Source organism: Vidua chalybeata, chromosome 20 (genome assembly GCF_026979565.1).
Source record: "Vidua chalybeata isolate OUT-0048 chromosome 20, bVidCha1 merged haplotype, whole genome shotgun sequence".
Lineage (NCBI taxonomy): Eukaryota > Metazoa > Chordata > Aves > Passeriformes > Viduidae > Vidua > Vidua chalybeata.
The window spans coordinates 4,045,062-4,070,289 of NC_071549.1; the positions used below are offsets into that span (position 1 = coordinate 4,045,062).

At 43.3% G+C, this 25,228-nt stretch overlaps 1 protein-coding gene across 1 annotated transcript in view; it reads left to right on the forward strand.

Moving 5' to 3' along the window:
• The window catches only part of ZZEF1 (zinc finger ZZ-type and EF-hand domain containing 1), a 56,551-nt gene extending 39,370 nt beyond the window's left edge, over positions 1-17,181 (forward strand). Inside the window, exons 41-55 of the mRNA XM_053961056.1 lie at positions 481-655; positions 1,187-1,319; positions 2,324-2,520; positions 3,080-3,199; positions 4,089-4,277; positions 4,358-4,458; positions 4,961-5,096; positions 6,066-6,425; positions 8,295-8,438; positions 9,299-9,467; positions 11,331-11,429; positions 12,179-12,344; positions 12,968-13,118; positions 13,599-13,670; positions 14,150-17,181. Coding sequence (XP_053817031.1) covers positions 481-655; positions 1,187-1,319; positions 2,324-2,520; positions 3,080-3,199; positions 4,089-4,277; positions 4,358-4,458; positions 4,961-5,096; positions 6,066-6,425; positions 8,295-8,438; positions 9,299-9,467; positions 11,331-11,429; positions 12,179-12,344; positions 12,968-13,118; positions 13,599-13,670; positions 14,150-14,224 — 2,287 coding nt within the window. The 3' untranslated portion in view covers positions 14,225-17,181. The remainder of the gene's footprint in view (positions 1-480; positions 656-1,186; positions 1,320-2,323; positions 2,521-3,079; positions 3,200-4,088; positions 4,278-4,357; positions 4,459-4,960; positions 5,097-6,065; positions 6,426-8,294; positions 8,439-9,298; positions 9,468-11,330; positions 11,430-12,178; positions 12,345-12,967; positions 13,119-13,598; positions 13,671-14,149) is intronic.
• Positions 17,182-25,228: the final 8,047 nt, after the last annotated feature.

The following is a 25,228-nucleotide window of genomic DNA, read 5'->3' on the forward strand; positions in this document are numbered from 1 at the left end:
TAAACAAATAGAAAAGCATATGAAATTTAAAGGTAGACTATCCAGAGCATAAGGTGAGGGAAAGGATTTTCTCAAAAATTAACTTTAGTGTAAGAGACCAGTCCCTGTAGGTTATTTGTGTGATCCAGAGAGTGAGCAGGTGGTCACATACATGGGAAATAAATCTCTTGCTGCCATGCAAACAGAAACTTCTGAATTCTGAACTAAAATTCAGAGTTAACAGTAGCAATGTTCAAGCATACTTTGATTTGGGACTGTAGACACTCTCAGAAAACAGAATAACATTTATGCTTTATGGAAAACAAAGCAGAATTCATTTGTCAGCCAGCATGAAAGCTTTAAGTATTTGGAAAAACAGTTCTGTAGTAATTTGAAAGCTGCAGCTGTGACAGATTACCAGTGATATGCTGTCTTGAGGAGGAGTGTCTTCCGGTGAGTCTGCAGTGAGCCCTCCTGACGCAGCCTGCTCTTGCTTTGCAGCCGTGTGGGGCTGGACTGGGCAAGCTCCATGGCAGACATCCTTCGCTCCCTGAACTCCTCTGCGCAGTGGCACGATGTGATTGCTGCTTTCACTGACCACTGCATTAAGCAGCTGCCCTTCCAGCTAAAGCACACCAACATCTTCACTTTGTTGGTGCTGGTTGGCTTTCCTGAGGTAAGTGGCCTGTCAGTCCTATAGGAAACAGAACTGATTAAAGCTTTTAGGTATCTCTTTCTAAATACTACAGATTCCATCAATGGGAGACAACCTTTATAAACTCTCAAAACCTGTTGTATGCCAGAGTTCACATCTTTCTACTTGTGCACAATTAATGTTGATCTGATGAAGAATAATGAGCTGGTTTTGCCTGGCGTTTCTTTGGATCCTGCTTATAACTGCTACAAGCAAACCAGTTTCATTTGTTTCAGTATCTAAAGGACTTTTGTACAAGCAAAACAATCCATTCTCCATCTTGATGTTCATACCTGATACATTGCCTATGTAACATTAAGTTGGTTGTTGTAGACATTTCTTTCATAGACTTGAACTTCCATTTTCTAAAGACCAGCAAATACCAGGCATCAAGCAGTGGTTCAGCTAAAAAATACAATAGCAAGAGTAAGCAAACGTAACCAATATAAGACATGGCTGTATATTTGTAAATAAGTATTCCAAATCCTAACTGAAGTTTTGCTGCCATTTCAGGTGCTGTGTATGGGCACTCGTTCTGTGTACATGGACAATGCTAATGAGCCTCACAATGTGATCATCCTGAAGCACTTCACTGAGAAGAACAGGGCAGTGGTTGTAGACATCAAAACCCGAAAGAGAAAAACAGGTTCTGTGACATTTTTGTTTTATCAGAGAATCACAGAGTATTTCCTTACAGTTTGTTACAGATACCCAAAAGCAAATGTTAACTAGACCACTGTGCAGGTCTGCAGACTTTGAATTCCATTATTAGTAAGTTGCCTGACTTTCTGCTCGTAGGTTACCAAATTCTGCTTGCAGGTCACTGCCAAATTGTGAGGCTTCTGCAGTAATTACTTCAATTATCTTTATTCAGAAAAGGATTTAGAAAGCTGTTGAGACCTTTCCATTAATTGAGAAAACTCAGAAATAGGCTTTTGATGAAGATGAAGCAGTTGTTTCTGTTTCAAGATTTGTTGTTTCAAGATTTGTGTAGTGCTTGTCTTATTCTTTACGAGCCTGTGCTTAATGTTTTAGAACAATTGCTAATTTAAAAACAGTTTGGATATCCCTAAAATTTGAGACCAAGTGAAACATTTACTATATATAACAAATGGGTTTTTAGGAGCAAGGGCTTTTCTCTTTATATGACCTATTATAGTGAAGTTAATAAAGCAAAGGTTGTCCTAAGATTTGACTACTCAAGTTATGTAAAAGACATTTGGAAAAATCAACAGACTAAACCACTTTTTGATATTCAAGGAAGATTTGAATATAAAAGCTTTTCTTTTTGTTTAACTGTTGACATTTTAAACAGTAAGATCAGCAGTATTTATTTCATCATATCAATTGCAGGTCAGAATTTTCCCCATTTTAATTGTAAAATACAACATGAGCTACTTTGCATGCTGTACTGCTAAAGTGCAAATATGTGCTGTTGCCAAAAGTGACCTGGGGATTTTTAACTTGTACTGAAAAATGAAATACTTTCTTGACTGTTCAGGGAATCTGAGATAATTTTTGTATAAGACCTTTATTACAACATGATTGATGTAAGGATGTCTCATGTCTGAACCTCCTCATATCTACTAAGAGATGACTCTACAACATTTTGATGTGAACCAAGTGAATTGTGTTTTTTCTCTCTTGTAGTGAAAGACTATCAGTTGATTCAGAAATGTGGGCAAGAAGGCAGTGATTCCCACACCCAGCTGAGACAGTACCTGCAGCACTTTGTCCTCATCTCCACCCACCTCCTGCAGACCAGCATGGACAGTAGCTATGCTGAGGCAGTGGAAACAACTTGGGTCTTGTCACTGGCTCTGAAGGGGCTTTACAGAACTCTGAAGGTACCTGACACACAATATGATAGAGAAATAAAAATTCATGTTTTACCCTGTGCTGCAGGAATTTGGGTATTGACTGAGCACACTGGGGAATTACCACAAGGGCATTTCTTTCACAGCTGGATCCCTTTCTTCCCAGTCTGTAGGGGATTGGAAATGCTGCTGGGCTTTAAATAGCTTTTGTGAGTCTGAGTTGGAAGTTGTTTTGCTTCTCCTCTGTGGGGGCCAGCCATTCAGGAGAGCTCAGGAAGAAATTCCTAGAGATAACATTTTATGGAGTGAAGCTCACTTTTCTCACTCCTGAAGTCTTTGAAGAGGAATTTTTTTTTTTTTTTGAGTGTCAGATCAAAACAGATTCTCAGTTACTGCTCTGTGCACGTCATAGATCCCTTAAGGGATTTGAAGTGGAGATTTTTATTTTAAGGAAATTAAAGGAAAGGATTCCCAGTGTAGTTCATCTGGGCAGGAAGTTCACTCAAGGCTGTGTGACAAGACCTCACAATCATTGTGATGCATTGCTCCTTTTTTAGTTATTTATGTGTGTGTGTGTCTGTGTGTGCAGATTCATGGCTTTAAGGAAATCCAGTCTGCCTTTCTTCAGTCTGGTTTACTCAAACTTCTAGTGAAGAAGTGTAGCAAAGGAACTGGCTTCAGTAAGACTTGGCTTCTCCGAGACCTAGAGGTAAGAAAAGTGACATTTTGTAAAAAGTCAGGCTTCACACAGTGGCATGAAAGGTTATGGCAGTACACTGCCCTCCTGGGGACTCAAGATTATCTGTTATTAGTCTCTGAAAAAATGTTCACTTAACTATATTCCTGAATCTGCCTCCTTCTGCCCATCATAATCCTGTGGATAATAGACTAAATTCTTTAAAGCAGGAGCTGATTTTCACTAATCTGATTTTATTTGGAAAAAAATTTTGCAGAATGAGACATTACTCACCTACTCAGATTCTTTTATGGATTTTATTTAGAGTGTTCTGGAAAATTCCATTCATTGATTCAGAAAATAATCTCAAAGAAAAGCATGACTTGCACAAGGTTTTGCTGCAGTGCAGGTGGGGAGATCAATGCAAACATGGGCATATTCTTTCACAGTGGTTATTAATTGCTGAAAGATAAGTGTGGTTCAGATGTTAGTTATCTTTTATCTTAGGCAAGAGTTGTGTTAATTCATTTTTAGGACTATGATGGGCTGTTTTCAAAGGACAAGGGTGTGTAGGGGCATCACTGGCATTCTGGTGATGGCCACTTTTGCTCTGTTCTTGTCTTGGAATCTTCAAATCTTTGGTGCACTGAAATGGTTAAATAATTACTTTCTCAACTTCTTTGCACTTTCAGCCAATCACTGAAGTTGTCTTTGCAGCAGCGTGGAAGGTGTAACTCATTAATGAAGTGGGAAATGGTTTCATTTTGTGTTTTGGGGTTGTCTTTTTATTTTTAGGTGTGCTTCGTTGTAAAATAGCATGTGTTAAGCACTGTCCTGGTCTGATAATGTTCCTCTAAGATGCTGATTGCAAATAAACTAATAATACCTACAGCTGTCACACCATACTCTTTTTTCTGCGTAGATTTTGTCAATAATGCTGTATTCCTCAAAGCAAGATATCAGTTCCCTAGCTGAACAGGAGGATACTGAACTGGAAGACAGGGAACAAGATCAAGATGTGGAGCAGCCTGTTGTTGGTCCTGTTGAATTAGAGCAGAACAAACTTGATCCTCTGGAGGGCCTGGATGAAGCCACCAAAATATGCTTCCTGGTATTTAAATTAGGTTACTTTCTTTTCCCCCTCTAATGTGTTTTTGGGGATTTTTAAATTTCTTTTTGCTCCTTGCTCAGATGACCCACGATGCACTTAATGCACCTCTCCACATTCTTCGAGCCATGTATGAGCTGCAGATGAAAAGAACAGAATCTTTTTTCCTGGAAGTTCAAAAGAGGTATGTGAAATTCTGGGTCCAGCAGAGAAAAGTGGTGGGTGAAAATCTAAAATCCTCTCAGTGCTGGATAGAAATTCTTCCAAGGATAAGATTTGGTTTTCATGTGTGAAAAAGTAAAGAAATAAACTCCTCCTAAGTAGTATTTATGGAAGAAAGTCACCATCTTCTGAAACACATCACATGCTCTTTTCTATGTGGTAGCTCCCATATTAAGCTCTGAATTCTGTGAACTGAGGAAGAGTCAAGAGCTCACATGTGGCTTCTGGTACTCACAGCATCTCAGAGAGACACCATGTTCTCACAGAAATGAGTGCTTTTGGAACATTTAAATCCTTTGGCTTGTTAAAACAGGGGAACAGTTAACACGATAAAAATAGGCAGAGTTTAATCTTTCCAAAACAGAAGGTGGGACAATTTAATTTGCATTTAATTGCCCTAATGGAGTTTGCATTACTTTGGAAACACACTTGTGTATTTTTGATTTTCTTTTGCCTCTGTGAAGGTTTGATGGGGATGTGATCACAACGGATGAGAGGATCCGGACGCTGGCTCAGAAGTGGCAGCCCAGCAAACGCCTGAGGCTGGAGGAGCAGAGCTCCAAGGCAGTGGATACAGATATGATCATCTTACCCTGTTTGGTATGGACACCTCTACAAAAAGGAACAGTTGGAAAATAATGAATTTTGGCATTCAAACCTGAGAAATTTTTTTTTTATACATATGAAATAATCTGTTATCAATGTTTTATGTCAAAATGAATGAACAGATACAAGAAGCAAGTATTTCTTCCTTGTTATTCCTTCCTTAAGGAAGTGAAAGAACTTGATTCCCAGATCAGGAGAACAAATTGTGATTGCAGGCTGTAATTTCCTCCCCTGACACAAGAGAGATTCTATCTCATTGCTGTAAGCTTATGCCATGCTACTGCTTTAGCATATCATTGTTATCTTACAGTAAGTTCAGCAGAACAAGGAAGCAATGAATCTACCTTGTAGACACTGCACTTGCAAGCTTTGGGTTTGGCATTCAATAACAGGGTCCCACAGCTCTGCTTTATTTTGAGGGCTCACTCCTGGCTGTGTGGTGTCACCAGCACAGTTGTTTAACAGTTGCATAGGAAAGGGGAAGGAGCTTTCTGAAGCAGTTTCACATAATTATAAGAAAGAAAATAGGCTTTTCAACAGCTTATACAGAGGCTGTGAAATACCCACGCCTGGAAATTGTCCAAACCTAACTGGACAAAGCCCTGATTTTGAAGTTATCTCAGCCTTAAGTCAAATTTGGACCAAGTGATCTCCAAAAGTCCCTCCCAATTTGCCTCATTTCAGGGTACTTGGTAGCTTTACCTCTGTAGGTGAGCTTCAGTTGACACTTCTGGTTAAGAGTTCTAACTGCTGTTTCCACAAATGCATCAGTGTATAGTGAGGTGTGTAGACATAAACGATGTTTCTCAGGAAATCTGTAGCTGTGTGAGAAATCTCACTTCTGTGAGGTTTTTGACAAATTCATTTGTAAATTCAGCTTGCAGTTTGACTGGTCACATATCCAAACATAAGGCAGTAAATTATTGACGGCCTGTTTTCCAACTTGCATTTCTCTTCTTGCAGTCAAAGCCTGTACTCTGTGATAAAGCAACAGAAGAAACCAATCCTGTTGCCCAGAAACTCATCACCAACACAGAGAGTGACCTGCAGCTCAGCTATGCCAAGCAGCGACGCACCAAGAGCTCCATTCTCCTGCACAAGGAGCTGGACTCCAGGAGTAAAAAGGCTGTCAGGGACTACCTGTATCGTGTCAATGAGGCAATTGCAGTTCTGTATGCCAGGCATGTGCTGGCATCCTTGTTAGCTGAGTGGCCTGATGATGTGGCAATAAATGAGGAAATCCTAGATCTCAGTGGCCCAGCCCATATGACATACATCCTGGACATGCTGATGCAGCTAGAGGAGAAGCAGCTATGGGAAAAAGTAAGTGGATTTCACTTAGGCATGTGAACAAAACCTGTGCCCACATGCCATGAGACTCTGAGTAACAGAAATACTTGCAGTTCCTTTTTTCAACTAAATTGAAACTCCAAAATTTAAATTAGTTCTGAAAAAACGGTTGGAATCTGTCAGTGTCTTGATGTGCTGGTCTTGTTAACAGAAAATGAAAAAACTAGCTGTGTAGAGAGAGCTCTTTCAGTTACGAAAGAGAAACTGGTAAAATAGGCAGTCTGGTTTGAAAATAGACCATATAGCTGGTAATCTAGAGAAATTGGTAAAATAGGCAGTGCCTTTTAAAAGCTGCTTGTTCTTAGATCTCAATGTGTATATTGTAATACCTGCTACTCCAGTGATGAGCTGGTGGTGGAAGTGATCTTGGAACTACAATAGAATGTTGTAATGAAAGTGTCAGCTCAAGGCTGCACAGCAGTCAAAGCAAATCAAGTGCTGGGAATCTTCGAAAAGGGAATGAAAAATAAAGCAGAACGCATTGATATGCCACTGAACCAATACTATGCACTCTTTTGGACTGCAGTGACTCCCTCATCTCATAAAAAAAATTAAAATAAATGCAGTACCACTGGATGAGGCCTAGAAAAGAATGGCAGGGATTATTACAGCCACAGAATAACTTCAGTATGAGGAACCAACTGATTTTCTTCATTCTGGATCTTTCCCCTGTGGGACATCGAGGGAGAAGGAGTAATGGAAAAGTCTGTTCCTTTTTCTCTGTAGATTTAAAGCAGTAAATAGCATGCAAAAGTTAAGAGCAAGTATTATTCACTGGCCCTCCCAGTAAGAAAACAAAGGAGTGTCAGATTAAGGTAATAAGTGGCAGGTCCAAAACAAACCAAAAGAACAGGCTCTTGACACAGTAAGTCATGGAAATTGTTGCCCCCGCGTATTTTAATGGGTTCAGAAAAGGGCAGGATGAACTGATAGAATAAAATCTATTAAGGCATATTAAATGCAAAAACCTAGCCTTTGTCTTAGGCTGTTCTGCAAGTGCAAGGCAAAGAGGGCATTCAGGGAACTGCTACATGCTGCCTTTGCTTTTTAAACCCCTTTTCCCAAGAAATCAGTTTTTGGCAGATCTGGAGATGAACCTGCTGGCCTGAGCTGGTGTATTACATTTTATAGGAGGAGTTAGGAGATGACAGGTGAAGACATGGCCTTAATTAGTTGTTCTGATGACCTGAAAGAGCTCAAGTAACATAATTCCTGGATTCAGGGCTTTTATGCACTGTTACAAAAATAAGAAAAAAGGAGACTCAGGTGGTTCTGAATTATTTTAGTGTGTCCTTATAGATTAAAGGACATTTTTAGGTAGTTTTAAACGCACTGAACTTGTATCTGCTGCTTTCAAAATTTCAGCCATCTAATTGATACTTTATAATTTCTTATGCAGAGTTGTATTTTTTTTTGAAGGCTGAAATATATGACATATTCTATTCAAATCAATACCTGTGTGTATAGAAGGTAAAGGAGCCTGTTTAGTATGTTAACAAAGTTGTTTATCTCACTTGATTACAGCTTTAGTTTCTTGTTAATTACTTTATGGATTAGCCTTGATTCTAGCAGTTGTGTGAAGAGACATGGCCAATATCTGTCATGTTTTTATCAAATAAAGAATGAAAGGTCTAGAACAGAAGACAGAGTGAAATCTTTTGTGCTTATGGAGATGACGCTTGCAGGCATAATTTTTGAATTTATCTTGTTTCTTGCTGCTTCCTTGAGTCCCTCTTCCAAAATACTGTGTGGCTAGACATGACTCATGTCAGCCATCAGAATGTACAGTTGTAAATGTTCTTTTGACAGCAGATTATATTTCCATGACATTTCTCTCCCCAGATTCTGCAGAAAGTGCTGCATGGGTGCAAGGAGAGTATGCTGGGAACCATGGCCCTGACAGCCTGTCAGTTCATGGAGGAGCCAGGAATGGCCGTGCAGATGCGGGAATCCCAGCACCCTTACAACAACAACACCAACTTCGAGGTAGGGCAGGCATAGATTAGAGGCATGACTTGAAGCAGGAATCACCCAGGGCTTGGAGCAGAAGCCTCTCAGAGTTCCACGTGGGTATCTGTGGGACTGACTTCTGTGCTTGAAGCACCTGTGAAGTCTGTTCAGTCTTGCTTGGAAAAGGCTGATGTCAGATAGCTCAGGCCTTGCCCTGCAAAGCAATGTGTTCAATTGGGCACTTGAATGTAATTCTAATTCAATCATATGAAAAGTGCATAACTTACTTGGTTTTACTGTGCATGTATTTGAGGCAGATCAGATTTGTTAATGGTTTCAAAGCCTTAATGAAGAAATGTTTCTACCCTTCCTTCCAAAGATTTGTTTCAGTTGGCCTGTTCCTCCCTTAGATGAAAGTAGGAGTGGTGTCTTTTTTCTTGTATTTCTCATTTTAGACTCTTTCCCTGACACAAACAGTTTCTGATTTTCTTCTCTTGATACTGTTTGATAGCATTTTTCTGATATAGTTTGGTAAGTAATTATTGCCTCTGGGTCTTGGGATTTTTAATTTCCCTGCTGCTTGACTCTTCTGATTTTTATTTCTAAAATGCATATAACCCCTTAGGTTCTGGCAGCGAGATCAATATCGGCAACAATTACTGCTTTTGAAAAAGGAAAGCATTGCTGACAATTCATTTGACATGCTTAACAGCTAATGTGAACAATAGGCCACGCTTTACATTTGTTAAATTAACTGAGGGTAAAAATATCAAAGTAAAAAACTCACAGAGATGCTGTAATATTTTTTATATCTCCTTTGTTTATATAGTGAAAGTTAAGTGGGTTGTGGGCAGTACAGTGTGACAGGACACAAAGCTGCTGTGTTTATTTCTCAGGATAAAGTTCACATTCCTGGTGCTATCTACCTCTCCATCAAGTTTGACTCCCAGTGCAACACAGAGGAGGGCTGTGATGAGCTGCTCATGTCCAGCAGCAGTGACTTCCAGCAGGACCGGCACAGCTTCAGTGGGTCTCCACAGAAATGGACTGACTTCGAGCTTCCAGGTGAGTATGACTGATTCAAGGGTATATAGGATATGGCTGGGACTCCTCAGAGAAACTCCTGATGAGTTAAATGTGCATGTTCCTGAGATGTGTAGGGAAAAAGCCAGTCCTTTCCTTGTCCCACTCTGTTTGCTCTGACATGCTGCTCTTGCATTTGTTTCTGCAAAGTGGCTTATCTGTTGTTGTGCTGTGACCTTTTCTTTCCACCACTCAGTCAAAGCATGCACTCAGCTACTGGAAACAAATTTGATCTTGATTCTGTTCCAACACAGTCCTTGTTCTGCACAGTATTCACTTACATTGTTTATGCCTTGTCTTACTTTCCACAGGAAGCATGTTTTTTGTTTAAAAAAATAAAAGATATGCTTATCTCTGTCTCCGTGCTCTGCTGCTGCTCTGAGCAAAGAGAGCCAGTGCCAGCACCTTGGCTCCAGCTGGTGCCACAGAGCACAGCTGGAAAGAGCCCAGGGTTTGACTGCCAGCTGCTCTCTGGAATCTCACAGCACATTTGTAAGAGCACAGTGAGGAGCAAATGCCAGAGAGCTCAAGGACTGCACAGTCCCCTGCTTCTGATTTTAAACTGGTTTAATTCACTGAGCATTGGGGCACTGCAGGAAGCTCTTGACTCCAAGGACTGACAGCACCTGTAAAGAGATTTAGGAACTTTCTTAGCAAACCAGTTTGGGTTACAAGGTGCTGGTTTTGGGTTGCAAAGTACTTGGTAAGAGCAGATGTGTGTTCTGTAGAAATATTTTAGTTTTTTTTGAAATTCTATCTGTCTTCTTTTTCATCCCTAATAGTTGCCAAGGTTTGCCAAAGAGCTGAGCTTTGAAGCTCATTGTTTAGAGCAGCCTTGGCTGTGAAACTTGAGTTTCACCTTGTGGAAATTCATTTCCAACCAAGGCTGTCTGGATTAAGGTTCTTGGTTCCAGCAGGTTTTAGCTGAAACCAGACATTTGAAGGCTTCTGGGCTTTTCATTTGATTGAAGGGCTTTCTCCTATGAGTAGGAGAGAACACTCTCTCCATTTCATGATAAAAAGGGAATTTTTTTTATAGATATTTCATTTTAAATCTTAAAAAATTTTTTCAAAAATTTTCTTGCTCATGAAACTTCAAAAATTCTGCTTCCCAATGAAATCTGGCCTGCTTGTCCCAGGGTAACAGACTTTTTCATAGGGCAGAAAGTTATTTTAACAGCTCTGGTATTACAGAGCACAGCAGGTAAATAGATGTTTTGTGTAGTGTTACAGCCAACTACAAGGATTTATCTCTGAAGGTGTAGATGCCACAATGGCAAAAACCTTTTGAATGTTTTTTGCCTGATTGTAAAGTGGTCAAATGTTTTGATAGTCCTTCTATTTAAAGTGATTAAGTTTAACAGTTCTCTTCCTTGGAGTAAAAATGTTCAATTTAATTTTCTGACATGTAAAAATTCTAATTTCATATATTTTGAACCTTTTGTCCAGTGAATTCAGGTGTTGTATAAAGAATTTGGCTGCCTGTATAGGGGTTCTAGTTTCATAAACCATAACTGATCTAGTCACACAGTTGGAAAAGTGAAGTTATGTGTGCAGAATATGGAGTTTCTTTAATTTCTTCTATTTAGTTGTCAAAAATGTAAAAGACATTGTCCTTCCTATCCAGTATCTTTAGACAGGGAAAACTATTGTGGGTTTTGCTTCAGCCTCCTCTTTGTCACCTGTTCTTTGTGTTTCATAGTTACCAAAAAATAAAAGACCACTTCTCTTGAACAAAGACATCTAGGATTAACTAATTTCAGACTTTTCATTTAAATTGTATTTGAGATGGCAAAGCTAACTCAGAAGATAGTAATGTGGGCTTTCTTCCTTCCCTGCACACAGGAGACACGCTCTACTACCGATTCACTTCTGACATGAGCAACACTGAGTGGGGCTATAAGTTTACAGTGACAGCAGGTCATCTGGGAAGGTTTCAGACAGGTAAGAGATGCTCAGAATGTATTGAAAAGGGCCTTTTTTAGTAATTTTGCTGAGCTTTGAGAGACCTGTGGTTATCCCTGTTCCTTGACTTACAATTTGCATTCAGTGTCTTAGAAATAACGTGATCGGTTTTGTTCAAGTTGAAACTCAAATGATGTCTCTTACTTCCTGTGACTTTGGTGTAGAAACACATAATCTTCACAGAGACTTGGAGATTACAATTATAATAATGTAATTTGCATCCAAAATCTCATTATATGACAGTAAGTACACAGAGTATTTAGTAAACACTCCAGGATGCTGTAATTGGAAACAGAAATAATGGTAATTGCATTTTTCAAAAGTGGTTATCCATTAAAATAGGATGATTCAGGGTCTAATTTTTAGCATAAGAGGTTTTGTTAGCTTATTTCAGAGTTTAAATATTTTTAATGAAATTGAGGCTGGTGGATTATTTGCTATCAACAAAACTCTACTGCATGTCATATAATAGGGAGGGCCCTTTTTTGTTTGCCTTGTTTGGGCAAAAAATTAATTTTGGATATGGTTCTTTCTAATTTTTATATACATTTTGCCTCAGAAAAGAGTTACCACATCAGGATGTAATCTAGGGTTATCTCAGATTTTTGTTTGGTATTTTAATTCAGTATTTCTGGCTTGCAGTATTTGGTTCATGGAGAAAACTGACTATATGAACAGAATGTGTCCCTACAAAACTGAACAGCTGTTTGAATTTTCTTTTTTCCCAGGGTTTGAAATTCTAAAGCAGATGCTGTCTGAGGAAAGGGTAATTCCTCACCTTCCTCTGGCCAAGATCTGGGAGTGGCAGGTGGGGGTGGCGTGTCGCCAGACGGGTCACCAGCGCCTCAAGGCCATCCACCTGCTCCTGAAGATAGTGCAGTGCAGCAGCCAGGGGTGAGTGCACTGCTCCACATCCTGCACTGGGGCAAAGGGCAAGGCAACAAAAAGGCACTAAACTGATACTATTTTGAAGCAAAAAAAACCCTGTGATTTGAAGCAGGTTTTCTTAATTTGACTGTCAGATGCAATTTACAGTGTTTTGATAGCAGGAATGTTTTGCTCTCTCTTCTTTGCTGGCCTTTAAAGAAGTCTAATGAATCCAAATGTCATTTTAAAACAGAACAAAGGTAGATTTCAAGTAATCTTCTAGAAATTTATTCTCTTTGTATTAGTTATACTGTAGAATTAAGGTAAGGATGAAATAATAACCTGAAGTGATGATCTGATTCTCTGTAAAGTAAGTAAGTTCTAAATTATTATTTTTAGTTGTACCACTAAGCCTGTAATTGGATTTTAGAAGGGATATGTGTCTTTAAGCTTATGTGTGTATGGCATGAGTATTTCTAGATGCAAGGGCATTTAGCAAAGTGGGTTTTTTAAATTGTTAACTGTCACAAATTTATTGTTTTGTTCTCTTAAATTTGATTTGGTTTGGTTTCCCCTCCCAATCCCAGAAATGGGCATGGTGGCTGCTCACTATTGCATCACAATTTCATTTAAATTACTTTTTTTCTCAGGGACTGTGACCTCACCTTATTGAAGCCACTTTGGCAGCTCTTCACCCACATGGAAAACAACTCATGTCACGACTCAGCCAAGCCTGGTATTCTCCTTCCTCTTCATCGTGCACTGGCAGAACTCTTCTTCGTGACAGAAAACAGAGTTACTGTAAGCAGTTCCTCTGTTTCTATCCCTCCTTTCCTCAGTGCTGGGAATGACAGAGAATTCAGTGTTACACTAAATGCAGTTTTCCTTTATCCCTCAGAGCTACAGAAACATTAACAACTTTCACTCACGGAGTGTGGCAGCAAGTTCTAATTAGAGGGGAATTCTGTTACCTTATCCATCATTGGACTTTAAGTGATAGTCGTGACTGTTAAGGCCCTAAAGCCACTGTTTATTCTGAGAACAATTCTGATTTAATAATTAATTTAAAGGTATTTTCATGTGCTTTTCATAGAGGTGGTTTTGAACTTTAAATATGAATAGTGTCATGAGCTCATTTCTTTGATCACAAACTGTGCTCTAGTTTGGGGGAGTCTGGTGTGCAGTTCTTGGAGACTCTAATGATCAGCATTTTAATGTCAATTAGTAGAATATCACCTTTGGTAGAAACATTGGTGTTCATTGCATGTTTTCTGGCCACAGGAGCTTGGATCTCTACAGGAGTATTTGCTTGCCTTAAATACTGAAGATCATCTTCATCGCTGCACAGCACAGGTAGGATTGCACAGCCCCAGGGCTGGGTGGGTCTGGGATCTTTCTGGCAGACACTGGATGATTTCTCATTGCCCAGTGGAGTTTATAAAAGAGATATTAATATACTTGGCCATTACAGTACCTTGATAGACCTCTGAAAGTTGTGAGTGAACTCTGCACAAATGCTTTTCTCTGATATTGGGAAGAAATTCTTCTATGAGGGTGGTGAGGCCCTGGCACAGGCTTCCCAAAGCAGCTGTGGCTGCCCCATCCCTGCAAGTGTGCAAGGCCAGGTTGGACAGGGCTTGGAGCACCCTGGGATAGTGGAAGGTGTCCCTGCCATGGCAGGGGGTGGAATGAAATGACCTTTAAGGTCCCTCCCAACCCAAACCAGTCCATGATTCTAGGTTGCTCTTTCTGTTTAGTTTCATATGATTTCTTTACACTTTGGCCTTGAGGAGAATATTTGGTGTGACTTTGTTTTTCCTTTTCTCTTCTAGGCCCTGAAAAACATTGCTGCTATCAGCCTTGCCATTAATTATCCAAACAAATCAACAAGTTTCTGGAATGTTTAATACTGGCTCAGGCCGGAGTGCATGGGATAGAGTAGTTTGTCCATAGGACATGGGAACAAACATCTTAACTCCATTCAGGAGGAGTTCCTTCAGCTTCAGTGTATGAGCACTCTGCAGCCTTCCTTCCTTCCACCTTGATGTAGAATTTGTAAAAGTAACAGCGCACTTCAACGACAAAGCACATCCTGAAGTAACTCATGCGTCGCCTACAGTTATGTATGCACATATTGTAGCATGTTAGAGTAAACAGAACAATATTGTTTTTTATTCAGAGGAAGCAAAGTAAAGAAGGTAGCTGAAGTATGAGAATGGAAGGGCCCCCATGTTTGTATCATCTGCTCCTGAGGAAACTTGATCTATGAAATGTGTCAGCTTCAAAAAATAGTGCTGAACTTGGGGTGATGCCATCAGCAGCATCTGTTGTACATCTTCAGAGTGAAACAGGCAAACCACAATCTGGTGGCTGCTGCAGCAATGGCCCACACTTGAATCCTGTCATTTTTGCTTTGAAGGCTACTTCCCAAGGAAAAGGATTTCAATTCTTACTAAACTACAGGCTGTAAAACAAATTGTGGGTGATTTGCAAAGCAGTTGAAGGATTCCAGTTTCACAGCATCCTCGTGCAAGAGCTTTATGTTTCTCCTGTTTTTTGGGTCACCTGTTCTTTCCTTGCTTTATCTCCAATGTATTATTCCAAATAGTCCATTATTATAGTGCAGAGAGCAAAGGCTGGCCTTCAGTCACAAGGCAGTGGTGATATGAAGACTTGAAGAACTTAACCTGTTTCTGAAAAATCACATCTTTACAAGAAATTATGAGAAGAAATTTTTTTCCTTCAGTTACTTTGATATTATTGGCTTAGGAGGTCCTTGGCAATGTTGGGAACCCAGACTCCCAGCACTCAGGGTGGGGTTAATGATCAATCCACTCTTATCTTACAGAGCAATAACCACATTTCTCTTAATGCACATGGAATGAATTGCAGACCTTCTATGCTGCAATAAATTGGCTTTCTTCCTGCACACCTGTATTGGTTATTCCCTTTCCAAAGAGTTAAAAAGAATACAGAAAGATTTGGGGGTGTATTTTGTGCACCATTGCACAGTTTTTAGAGCTGGTGTTGTCAATTATAAATTCAGATTACTTCTAAATATTTTCTTCTTTGCTTCTTCACCCCAACACTGGAGAAAGGAAAAAAAAGGCAGCCAAAAGCTCTAATAGTAATTGAATGCAAGTTGTATAAAGCAGTGGCTCTGTCAGAAGGAAATGTATTCATTGACCCTGCTTGTCCAAAATGTGAGTGGTGCCCAAATACCACCAGTGCACAGGAGCCCTGCTCTGGGGAGTGTGCTCTGAACTGATGGTCTTCTCAGCTGGGGCTGGAGTTTAAGGGTGGCCCAATCTCCCTCTGAGAGGGAAACATGCAGTAATACATCCCTTGGATTTTTTTATGGCCTCTTGTGCTGTAGAGTTTTGTTTTGACTTCTCTTCGGCCAGGTGAGTGCACAGCGAGTGCTTGAATCAGAATGGGATTATTCTGCTTGAAAGACTTAAAACTGAAGACCAGGAAGCACCAGGCTTTCAGGAGTGGAGTGGCTCTCTTAGCAAATGAGAATGCCAGGATTCAGAAAAAGTGTACTATTTGTGAAAGACTGAAAGGAAGCAGAGATGCTGCTCTGAAAGCCCTCCTTGAGCATCATGAGTTGATTTCCTGAAAGACATCAGGATGGGAAGGGAATTATCAAGATTGTGGTGTACCTTTAATGCACAGATCATTCTGTTCCCACACAAGGTGTTTGAGTTTGCAGCCTCCCTGCAGGGCTGTCAGAGATCCCTGGGGAACCAGCTGCTTCACAACTTGTCCTTGCTGGAACAGATCCTGGGCACGGGGAGTTGCTCCACCAAAAGGAGATGTTCCTAAGCTGATGTTAGGGAGTCATGTGGATGGGGCAGGTGAGCCCTTGGAAATTGCTTCTCTGGAGCAGGAGGACTTTCCTCTTCACTGCCTCCGTGGGCATCCATGGCTGAGGAATCATGGATCTGCACTGGGCTGCTGTGCTGAGCTCTGCAGCTGCTGACATCTGCCCCGTCAGTCAAAGAAGGATTTTTCTTTTCTCACATCAGGGATGAAGACTGTAAATAAACCATTCATAGAACCTGTCACAGCTCTGTCACAGTCATGTTTTTTTCTGTTGGACTGTCCTTTTTGCTTCCTGGATGAAGACATGAGGCTGCAAGGATGACACAGGAGTGGCCAGAATTCCTTGCTAGGCATTACCACTCGACTTACTCTACCAGCAGTGACTGGCCTCGTGAGTCAGTCTTGCCCTGAAGGACTGTCTAGGAACAGTGTCCACTAAATATAATTTCTACCCACTAGATGGAACTGAAGGACTGTGACCTGAGTTGACACTGAATCTGTTGCTGCCTTATAACTCAAATCATTAATTATGGATTTTTTAACAGACAAGAAACACTGATTATTTTTTTTTCCTTCTGGTAGCTCTAAAGAAAGAGGAATAGAATACCAATAATGAATATTCATGATCAATCACATTTTGAAAATTATGCAGAAGTTCCAAGTGGATGTGAATGATGCTATTGAATTGTATAAAACTGTCTGGAAAACAGGTATGCTGAAAAAAATGTGCCTAATATAAGAAAGACTAAAAAAATTGTCCTGCCTGAATCACCTATGATGTGTTTAAAACAAATCATATTGTTCCTAATGATACATTTGACTTGCTTTCATTAAACACTTAAAACCGAGAGTTTTATAATTTCTTTTCTTACGGGTTTACTACTTTGCAATTTTTATCAGTTGTTTAAAATATATCAGACCTTTAGATTTATTCCAGTTCAGTTCAACATGTAAAAAGAAAGCTACAGATGTGGGTAAAATATGCAAATGAAGAGAAATATATTGTAAAAATTCTATAAAATCAAAAAAAGTACAACACGGTGTCTGTTTTTTGTTTATTTTTCTCCTCTCCTCACTGAATGTTTAATGTTGGAGTTTGTAGTGAGATCCAGGGTTTTTCTTAGGAATCCTCATTTTCCATGCCTGTAAGCAAACCTGCTTGTCCTCATGTGGTTGGCAAATATCTGATATTACATCAAGCTATGCAGGAACCAGACTTCTGGAGTCATCTCTTAAATTCCAGCCCTGCTGTTTACATTCCAGTGGCCTTACCCTAAAAATTCAGTTTTCCCGTGGATATCCATTGGTTTCAGTGCCTGTGTATATTTACTTTGAGACCTGAAACACACATCTGGAGGCCTCAGATGTCTCCTGCAAAGCTGAGATTTGTATTAATAGGTGTTGATTCTAATTAGTGATGTTTATCAGCAGAGGTGCTTGTGCCTACCTGCTCCAGTGGGTTTAATTGAAAAGGTTGTTTGCCTTGGGTTTGGCTCGAGGAAAGGGCTGTGTCAAGTCAACATCTTCCTGTATTTGCCTAAAGCTGCAAGTTGTTTCCTTGGAGAATGGTCTAATTAGGAAATTTTATTAAACACAAATAAATAATAGGATTGTGAGGGTGTGGGAGAGCGAGGACTGTTCCCTGAGGTTTGAGATTTCAGCTGATAAACCTGAAAAAACTCAGTGTAAGTGCTCTGAAATGTAGCATGAAGCCAGGCATTGGAATGTCACAGAGGGCACATCCATAGCACTTTGGATCTGCTTTTCAGGTCAGCTTCATTAGGACTGTTTTTCTTCCAAGAGATCAAAAGTAGGCTGCAAGTTAGCTTAGAGGTGGGTGACCTTTTAAAAATCTGCTTTTAGGAGAAGGCTGAGCTGTGTTTAAAACAGAACTGGGCCAATCCCTGTGTTTTCACAGCCCAGCTCAGGTCTGGTGTTTCCAGTGGGTTTTGTACCTTCACAAACACCTGCTTGTTTATACCATTTTAAACCTGGAATGACTGCAACTCCCTGGAATACCCTGCTATAAAATCTGGGCACACTGGGTCAGAAAAACTCACAATAATCTGATTTACTCCTTCCCCTTTTCAATGGTGAATCCCCCTGAAGTGAATTAGGTTGAGTCTGCTGGGGAAGCACCAGGACAAGCATAATTCCTGATTCCAGGGGACAAAACCACAGCCACGGGAGCCTTGAAAAGCATGAGCTGGCCTTTAGGGAAAGCTCTAGAATGTTGGAAAACATATTAGTATATGTAAAGAGGTTGGTTTTCAGCACTGGACCAGGAGGCCAGGCTGGATAATAACTGGAACAAAGAATATCTGTTGGTAACGTAGCCTGGAAAAAGAGGGAAAATCCAGGGTTTTGTAGGGGGGAGCTGAAGTCTGAACCACCTCACCTCTGCTTTTAAAGCAAAGTAGTCAACCCTGATTCAAGTGAATAAGAGAGAAATCCACTGTGAATAAGAGGTGAAGGAAGTGAGATTAAAGCTCATTCTTTCCATGACGGTCAGGGCTAATGTAATCAGGTCTATTCTGCAGTAAAATCTTTCCTGATTTTTTCCTAAGAAAGAATAAATAATAAAAACCTGGTACCCAGCTCCAGCCCAGACTGCAGTGGGCCTCACACATGGGTATGCAGGAATAAACACTTGGGAAAAAAAATCCAAACTCTTTTTTCCTCCAGATGGAAACATCCACAAGCATTCCTGATAAATAGATGGGAATCTTGGGCAGTTTTGTAGTGGTACTTAGCATTTAGAATTTCCCATTCCTTGAATATAAAAAGAATCAATATTTGGATTTAGGGAGCATGGGAGAAGAGATAACTGGTCTGTGTCAAAGATGGGGTCTTTCCTCACAAGCGCTGAGCAGTTGGCTGGGGAGTTTTTCCTTCTAATCCTTTTCTGACAACAGCAATGAATTTTTTTTCAGCTGGTTTCTTTCCATTCCCCACTTTACTGTCTGACTTTCCATAATCTTACTGCATAAATCTTATTGCATTTTGGAGGGTTTTTTTCTTAACATTTGCAGTGCAAATAACAAATATTTAAACTTGCGTTGCATGGGAAAAGTCAGTTTTGTGAAACCTAAGGAAATGTGAATTGAAATGCCCGCAAATGTCAGTGGTAGCTTCCCTTACTCATTTCCAAATGAGGCTCATTTCCAAAACACTTTGTTGGCATCTCCTCCCAGGTGGATCATCACATCCAGTAGGTGTTGGTAAGGCCACACTAAATTCTTTTTAGCTCTGTATAATGAGTCATTCCCCTTACACTGGCTCAGGCTGCCCAGAGCAGCTGTGGCTGCCCCATCCCTGCAAGTGTCCAAGGCTAGGTTGGACAGGGCTTGGAGCACCCTGGGATAGTGGAAGGTGTCCCTGCCATGGCAGGGTGTGGGATGGGATGGGCTTTAAGGTCCTTTCCAATCCTATTCCATGATTCTCTCATCTTTTACACACCTTTGTGTTGTGGGCTGGACTTCTGACCTCACCACCTTTCAGACACCCACAGGTTTTAACCCTCAACCACTAAGAACCAACAAAACACCTAAGGAATCACAGGAAATGCTCCCACTTAGTATTTTATACTTTCTAATCAGCAAAAGTGTCCTGTGCAGATTTTCCTCTCCAATAAGTCATCTATGATAACGCTTCAATGTGCGTATGTAGGTAGACATTTACTGGGGCTTCAGTTCATCACTGTGCTTATCTTGGATCAAGTTAAATATGGAATTAAGGTGTAATCTTAGGCACATCTAGTTCAGCTTTTAAAGGTAGGCTTTAAATTGGGTTTGTTGCCTTGGAGCCTAAACAGACCGTGCTGTTGATGGGAAGTGCGCAAATCGCGTGGCTTTCCCTGGCATCCAGCAGAATCTGCAAAGGCAGAAAACAAAAAGATGAATTCTTGAGTCAGGAGAAGTGTTGAGTCAGGAGACCTTTAGTCTCATCATTTTGCTCAAGAATAAATCATGTCTGTGTTTCTTACCCTTCTCCTCTACATCAACCACCCACAGAATGCTCATTCATCAAAAATGTCAATGGTTTCCCAGAAATCTCCCCACTCCCACCTTGGGATTTTTATTCCCCTGAGCAGCAGGTTGGGCTCTTTTCTCCCCACCAATGTTTTTTTCTTGTGGTGGGGGTGAAGAGGGAGGTTGCTTGTTTGCTTGTTTTGGTTTTTGGTTTTGTTCCTTCCTACTGTGACTTAATATTTAAAAGGAAAATTTCATCCTGTGTGGGGTCAGTGTTGGATACAGTACTGGATTTTAAACAGCATCATTTTTTCCCCCCACTCAATTCTCAGTTTCAAAATACACCGTGATGTGTTTGATCTTTTGCCACCTTATTTTTCTGCAGAAGATGGCTCGGCCCCTTCAGAGGTGATGGCATCTGGGAGGGTGTGCTCTGTGCTTGCTGCTCTGGCTCCTGCCTGCTCCTTAGGAAGGCAATCCTGTGGCGCAGGACCTGGGGAGCTGAAAAGAGTTGCTTTATTTACCAGAAACTCAAAGCCTCTCTGACAGTAAAGCAAGTCTCTCCTCACTTTTGCACTAACAATGCTTAGTGCCAGCAGAGCTGCTGCTGGGCAGTAATAGCTTGTCTTTAATTAATAGAATTGAGGGGGAATATCCACGATGAGGAGCGAGGCCTGATGTCCAGTGCCTGTCCCCTGTGCTTGTGCTTGCCCTGCACTGTAGCAATTCCTCTGCTCCACGAGGCTTCCTCACAGCCAAAACCAGCGTTAGACGGGCACAAGAAAGATCCCTCCAGATCCTTGGGGTTTTTCCCCTGCTTTTTTCCAACGCTCGATGCCCCTTTATGGGGTGCAGCGAAGGTTCAGGACAGCCGTGGTGCCGGCGCTCTCCAGGCTGAGTGGCTGCTGCGCTTGGAGACTTTTCCCTACACTAAAATCGGGTTTCCTCCCATCTCGTTCCCTCAAGCGCACCCCGAGCTCTCGCCAGGCAGCCGAGCGCGGAGCTTCGCCAGCTGGGAACAGCGTGTGCCGTGCGGGGCCGGGAGCGCCTGTTCCGTACGGGGACAGCCGCACACAGACAGGGACCGGGGCTGGGAACGCCTGTTCTGTACAGGGACAGCCGCACACAGACAGGGACCGGGGCTGGGAACGCCTGTTCTGTACGGGGACAGCCGCACACAGACAGGGACCGGGGCTGGGAACGCCTGTTCTGTACAGGGACAGCCGCACACAGACCGGGACCGGGGCTGGGAACGCCTGTTCTGTACAGGGACAGCCGCACACAGACCGGGACCGGGGCTGGGAACGCCTGTTCTGTACAGGGACAGCCGCACACAGACCGGGACCGGGGCTGGGAACGCCTGTTCTGTACAGGGACAGCCGCACACAGACCGGGGCTGCCCGGCCCGCAGCGGCTGCCGGCGCTGCCCGCTGGGAGCGGGATCCTGCCGGGCTCTGCGGGATCCTGCCGGGCTCTGCCGGGTCCTGCCGGGCTCTGCGGGATCCTGCCGGGCTCTGCCGGGTCCTGCCGGGCTCTGCCGGGTCCTGCCGGGCTCTGCGGGATCCTGCCGGTCTCTGCCGGGTCCTGCCGGGCTCTGCGGGGTCCTGCCGGGCTCTGCAGGCCGGGGTAGCCGTAGATGCACCAGCTTCCCTGGCTGAAAGCAGCTCTGAGGCTTCTCCGAGCCGCAATCCCCGTGTGCGACACTGCGGGGACGGCTCTGCCTTTTGCAACACGTCTTTCATTCCCGGACTCCTGCGAAAGAGGAGTTTGCATTCCCTGGGGGAGTTCCAGATTTCCCCCAGAAAGCAGCACCCTATCCCTCACCTTACCCCGGGACCAGCTCTCTGTGGCAGCCCTGGCCTCCCTGGTTTGTGGCAGCTTGTTGCCTCCTGAGAATGTGGCTCGTGGCACACAAGTGACCCATCAGCCCTTTATAACCCTGATGGGCACAGCAACGATGCCACCATGGGCAGTGCCAGTGGTCCATCATCTGCCCAAGGCAATCTCTGACTTTTTCCTTTTAAGACTTTTCCTCTTTGCTGTGGAGTGGAGTGGCTGTACATGAGGTCACAAAGTTGTCAGTGCAACTGATCCTTGGCTTTAATTACAAACTAGTCCTTTGGAAAGCTTCAGATAAATTAAGCCAGAAAAAATTAAATTGCAGCTCAGCCCCAGCCAGTGAGCAGTTGTTCCACTTGGCCATTCAGGACCCCCTGTCTATGTCAGAACTCAACCTGAGTGTGAATCTCTCTGGGCAAAAGCTGCTTGTGGTGTCCCACCAGTCACCCCCAACAGCTCCTGGCTCCAAAGCCTGGCTCTGCAGTTTGACCCTCTGAGCTCCTCTTTGGTGGCACAGCCACACTCCTGCCTCAGACATGTCTCTTCTGGCTGCTGGACCTCCCAGGAGGTTTTTGCTGCACCAGAGCCTCACTTTCTGCAGGGGCTGCAGAAGAAACAAGGCAAGACAGGAGCCTGGGGCTGTTTAAGTGTGCTGCACCTCTGGACACCGTGTGATGGGTGTTGGGCTGACCTGCTGTTGTTTATGGTTTTGCTTTAGGTGCTGCCACCAGGGCTCTTGCAACAGCTGCAGAACCCAGCAGCAGCATTTCACCTCTCCCACTGCAGGTGCCTGGGATGGGAGCAAGGGAGGCTTGAGGGTGGTGTCCAGCTAAAGCACTGGGCAGGGCATCTGTGCTCCCCACCCAAACCTTGGGCACCTCTACAGGCCGGAGAGCAGCAGCCCCAGGCTGCAGCTGCAGAGGGTAACAGGAAAAGCAGCATCTGACAAGCAGAGCTGGGTGATGCCCAAAATAAACCATAATAAACCATCCCTTTGGGGTGCCTGCTGCAGAGCTGGGACCCTGCAGTGCTGCTGGGAGCAATGGAGCAGCCCTGTGCACAGCCACACATTTCCATGAGCTGCTGAGAAACCCCAGCTTGGCTCTGGCCCCGGGGGATGCTGCAGGAGGCAGATTTGTGCTCAGTGCATGTGCCCCGTTCTGATTTTTCCACGGCAGTGATCCAGCCCCGGCGCCTTCCCTGGAAACCCTGCCAGCTCATAAACCATTTTTAATCTCTCAAGAAGGTCCTTTGTGCAGCCTTTTGTCAACAGGGCCTGTCCCATTGCTATAGCTACGGCCCCTTTGCTGCCGGACACACCTGTTTGTTTTTCCAGCTCCTTTCTGTTGCGGTCAGATTTCTCTGCCACTTAAATAAAAATCCTGAGAAAAGCCCTGCCCTGGTCCTGTGCCCTCCTCACCCTTGCTGATTAAGGAAACTCTTTGCTCCCCTGGGATCAGTTTTCTGCAGGCACTGGGCTCAAAGCAGCCTGCTCAGCCCCTTGGTATGGATTTGTTTTCTGGTTATTACCCTTAAAATTACTGTGTGGAGCAGGGCTGGGGATGGTGTTTGCAGCCAGGTCCCCAGGTGGAGCAGTTTCCTTGGAAAGGGTCAGGAATGGTGATGTCCCCATGGCCCCTCAGCAGAGATTTTGCAGATGCATCACGAGGTTTTCTTACTGAATTCTTCTCTCGTCATGCATAAAACTCCCCCAAATCAGTGCTTTTGGGATATCAACCTCATGTGTCCACTTGGGCAGCTGGAAAGTGCCCGAGTGCCCGAGGCCCTGGGTTCAGCACAGTGGGGAGAAAGGCTTTTCCCCCAAAGGAATTTGCTTTCCCTGGCACCAGGAGCCTTCCCAAGGGTTTGCACTGCCTTTTAGAGACACTAGAAAAAGGAAAATATTCCACATTCATGAGTTGTGGTTGTTGTGCTCCCAGAAGAAAACACCCAGAGATGGAGACTACCCAGGGGAAGTTGGCCTTCATTTGCAAGGTGTTTTTGCTGCACCAGGTTTGGATGGCGATGGGTTTCAAGGGCAATTCTGTGAGCAAAGAGCGTTCATTGTGACCTTTTCAGGGTGAGTTGACCACATGAATCCTGCTTTTGTCTTCCCACATTTCATTTCTTCCCCTTCCAGATGTAGCTGAGGTTTGATCCCATCTCTAACACCACAGGATCCACTCTCTTTGCCTCCCTCTCTGCTCCTCGCCATGGCTGAGGAACACTCGCTGCTGCTGACTCACCAAGATCACCAGGATCCCGGGACACCTCCGGGAATGCTCCAGAGCCAGGCAGAGCCAGCCAGCCCCGGGCTGCAAGGCTTAACCCCCTGGGGCAGAGCCCCAACGCTTCCTCCTGGCACCCAAAGTGATGCTGGCAAAGAGCAGGGAGACATCTCAGGATGCACAACTCCAGCTGGGCACAGACACCTGATGGTGCTGGTGAAAAGGAGGGGCTGGGGCAAGGGGCAGTTCCCAGGATTTGGCCCTGCTTTTGTGCAACAGTACAATTAAATGAGACCTCTTTACTTCCCCTGAATGCTATTGCTCTCTATTGTCCTGCTGCTTTGGCATGGCTTCTAAATATTTAATGTGTTGGAAATTGTATTTCTGATTAATGGGAGGTATTTGGTGTGTGGTGCGTGGGTTATAGTTTTAAAAGGGGAAAAAAATGCCCTTCAATGCTCTTAATGAAACAAGACTGGGTTTGGCAACACCGCTGTGGCCTTGCACCTCATCTGCCCCTGTGCTGGGCACTCCCCGTGCACGCTCTGACCCTGCCACAGTGTTCCAGCTGCCAGGTCTTGCCTGGAATTCCAGCTATAACATGAGTCATGCCCCAAATTCCAGCTCTGTGGGGACGCACTGCTGCAGGTTTGCAATGATGCTGCACATCTGGAGCACAGGCACATCTGGGCAGCTGCTCCAGGAGGGACGGAGCAGAGCTGGCGTGCACAGGCAGGAAGGGCAGGAGAACAGATGGAGGATTTCAGAGATGTCCTGGCTCTCCCCCTGCTCATTGTCCCACAGCCAGACAAAACCAAGCTGCTGTTGGGTGGAAAATGGGCTTTTCCAGGAGAAATGGGTCACGCGCAGCTGGACGTTCCTGTAAGCCTGAGGGCTGCAGGGAGCAGCGGGTGGTGTCAGCTGCCCTGTGCACGGTCCCATTTGTCTTGGAGGAAAACATCCAGTTTTGATATTTAAGATTTCCAGCAGTGGAAAATTCACAGCAGCCACGGGTTGGGGAGCCAGGCGCTAATTGGCGGAACTT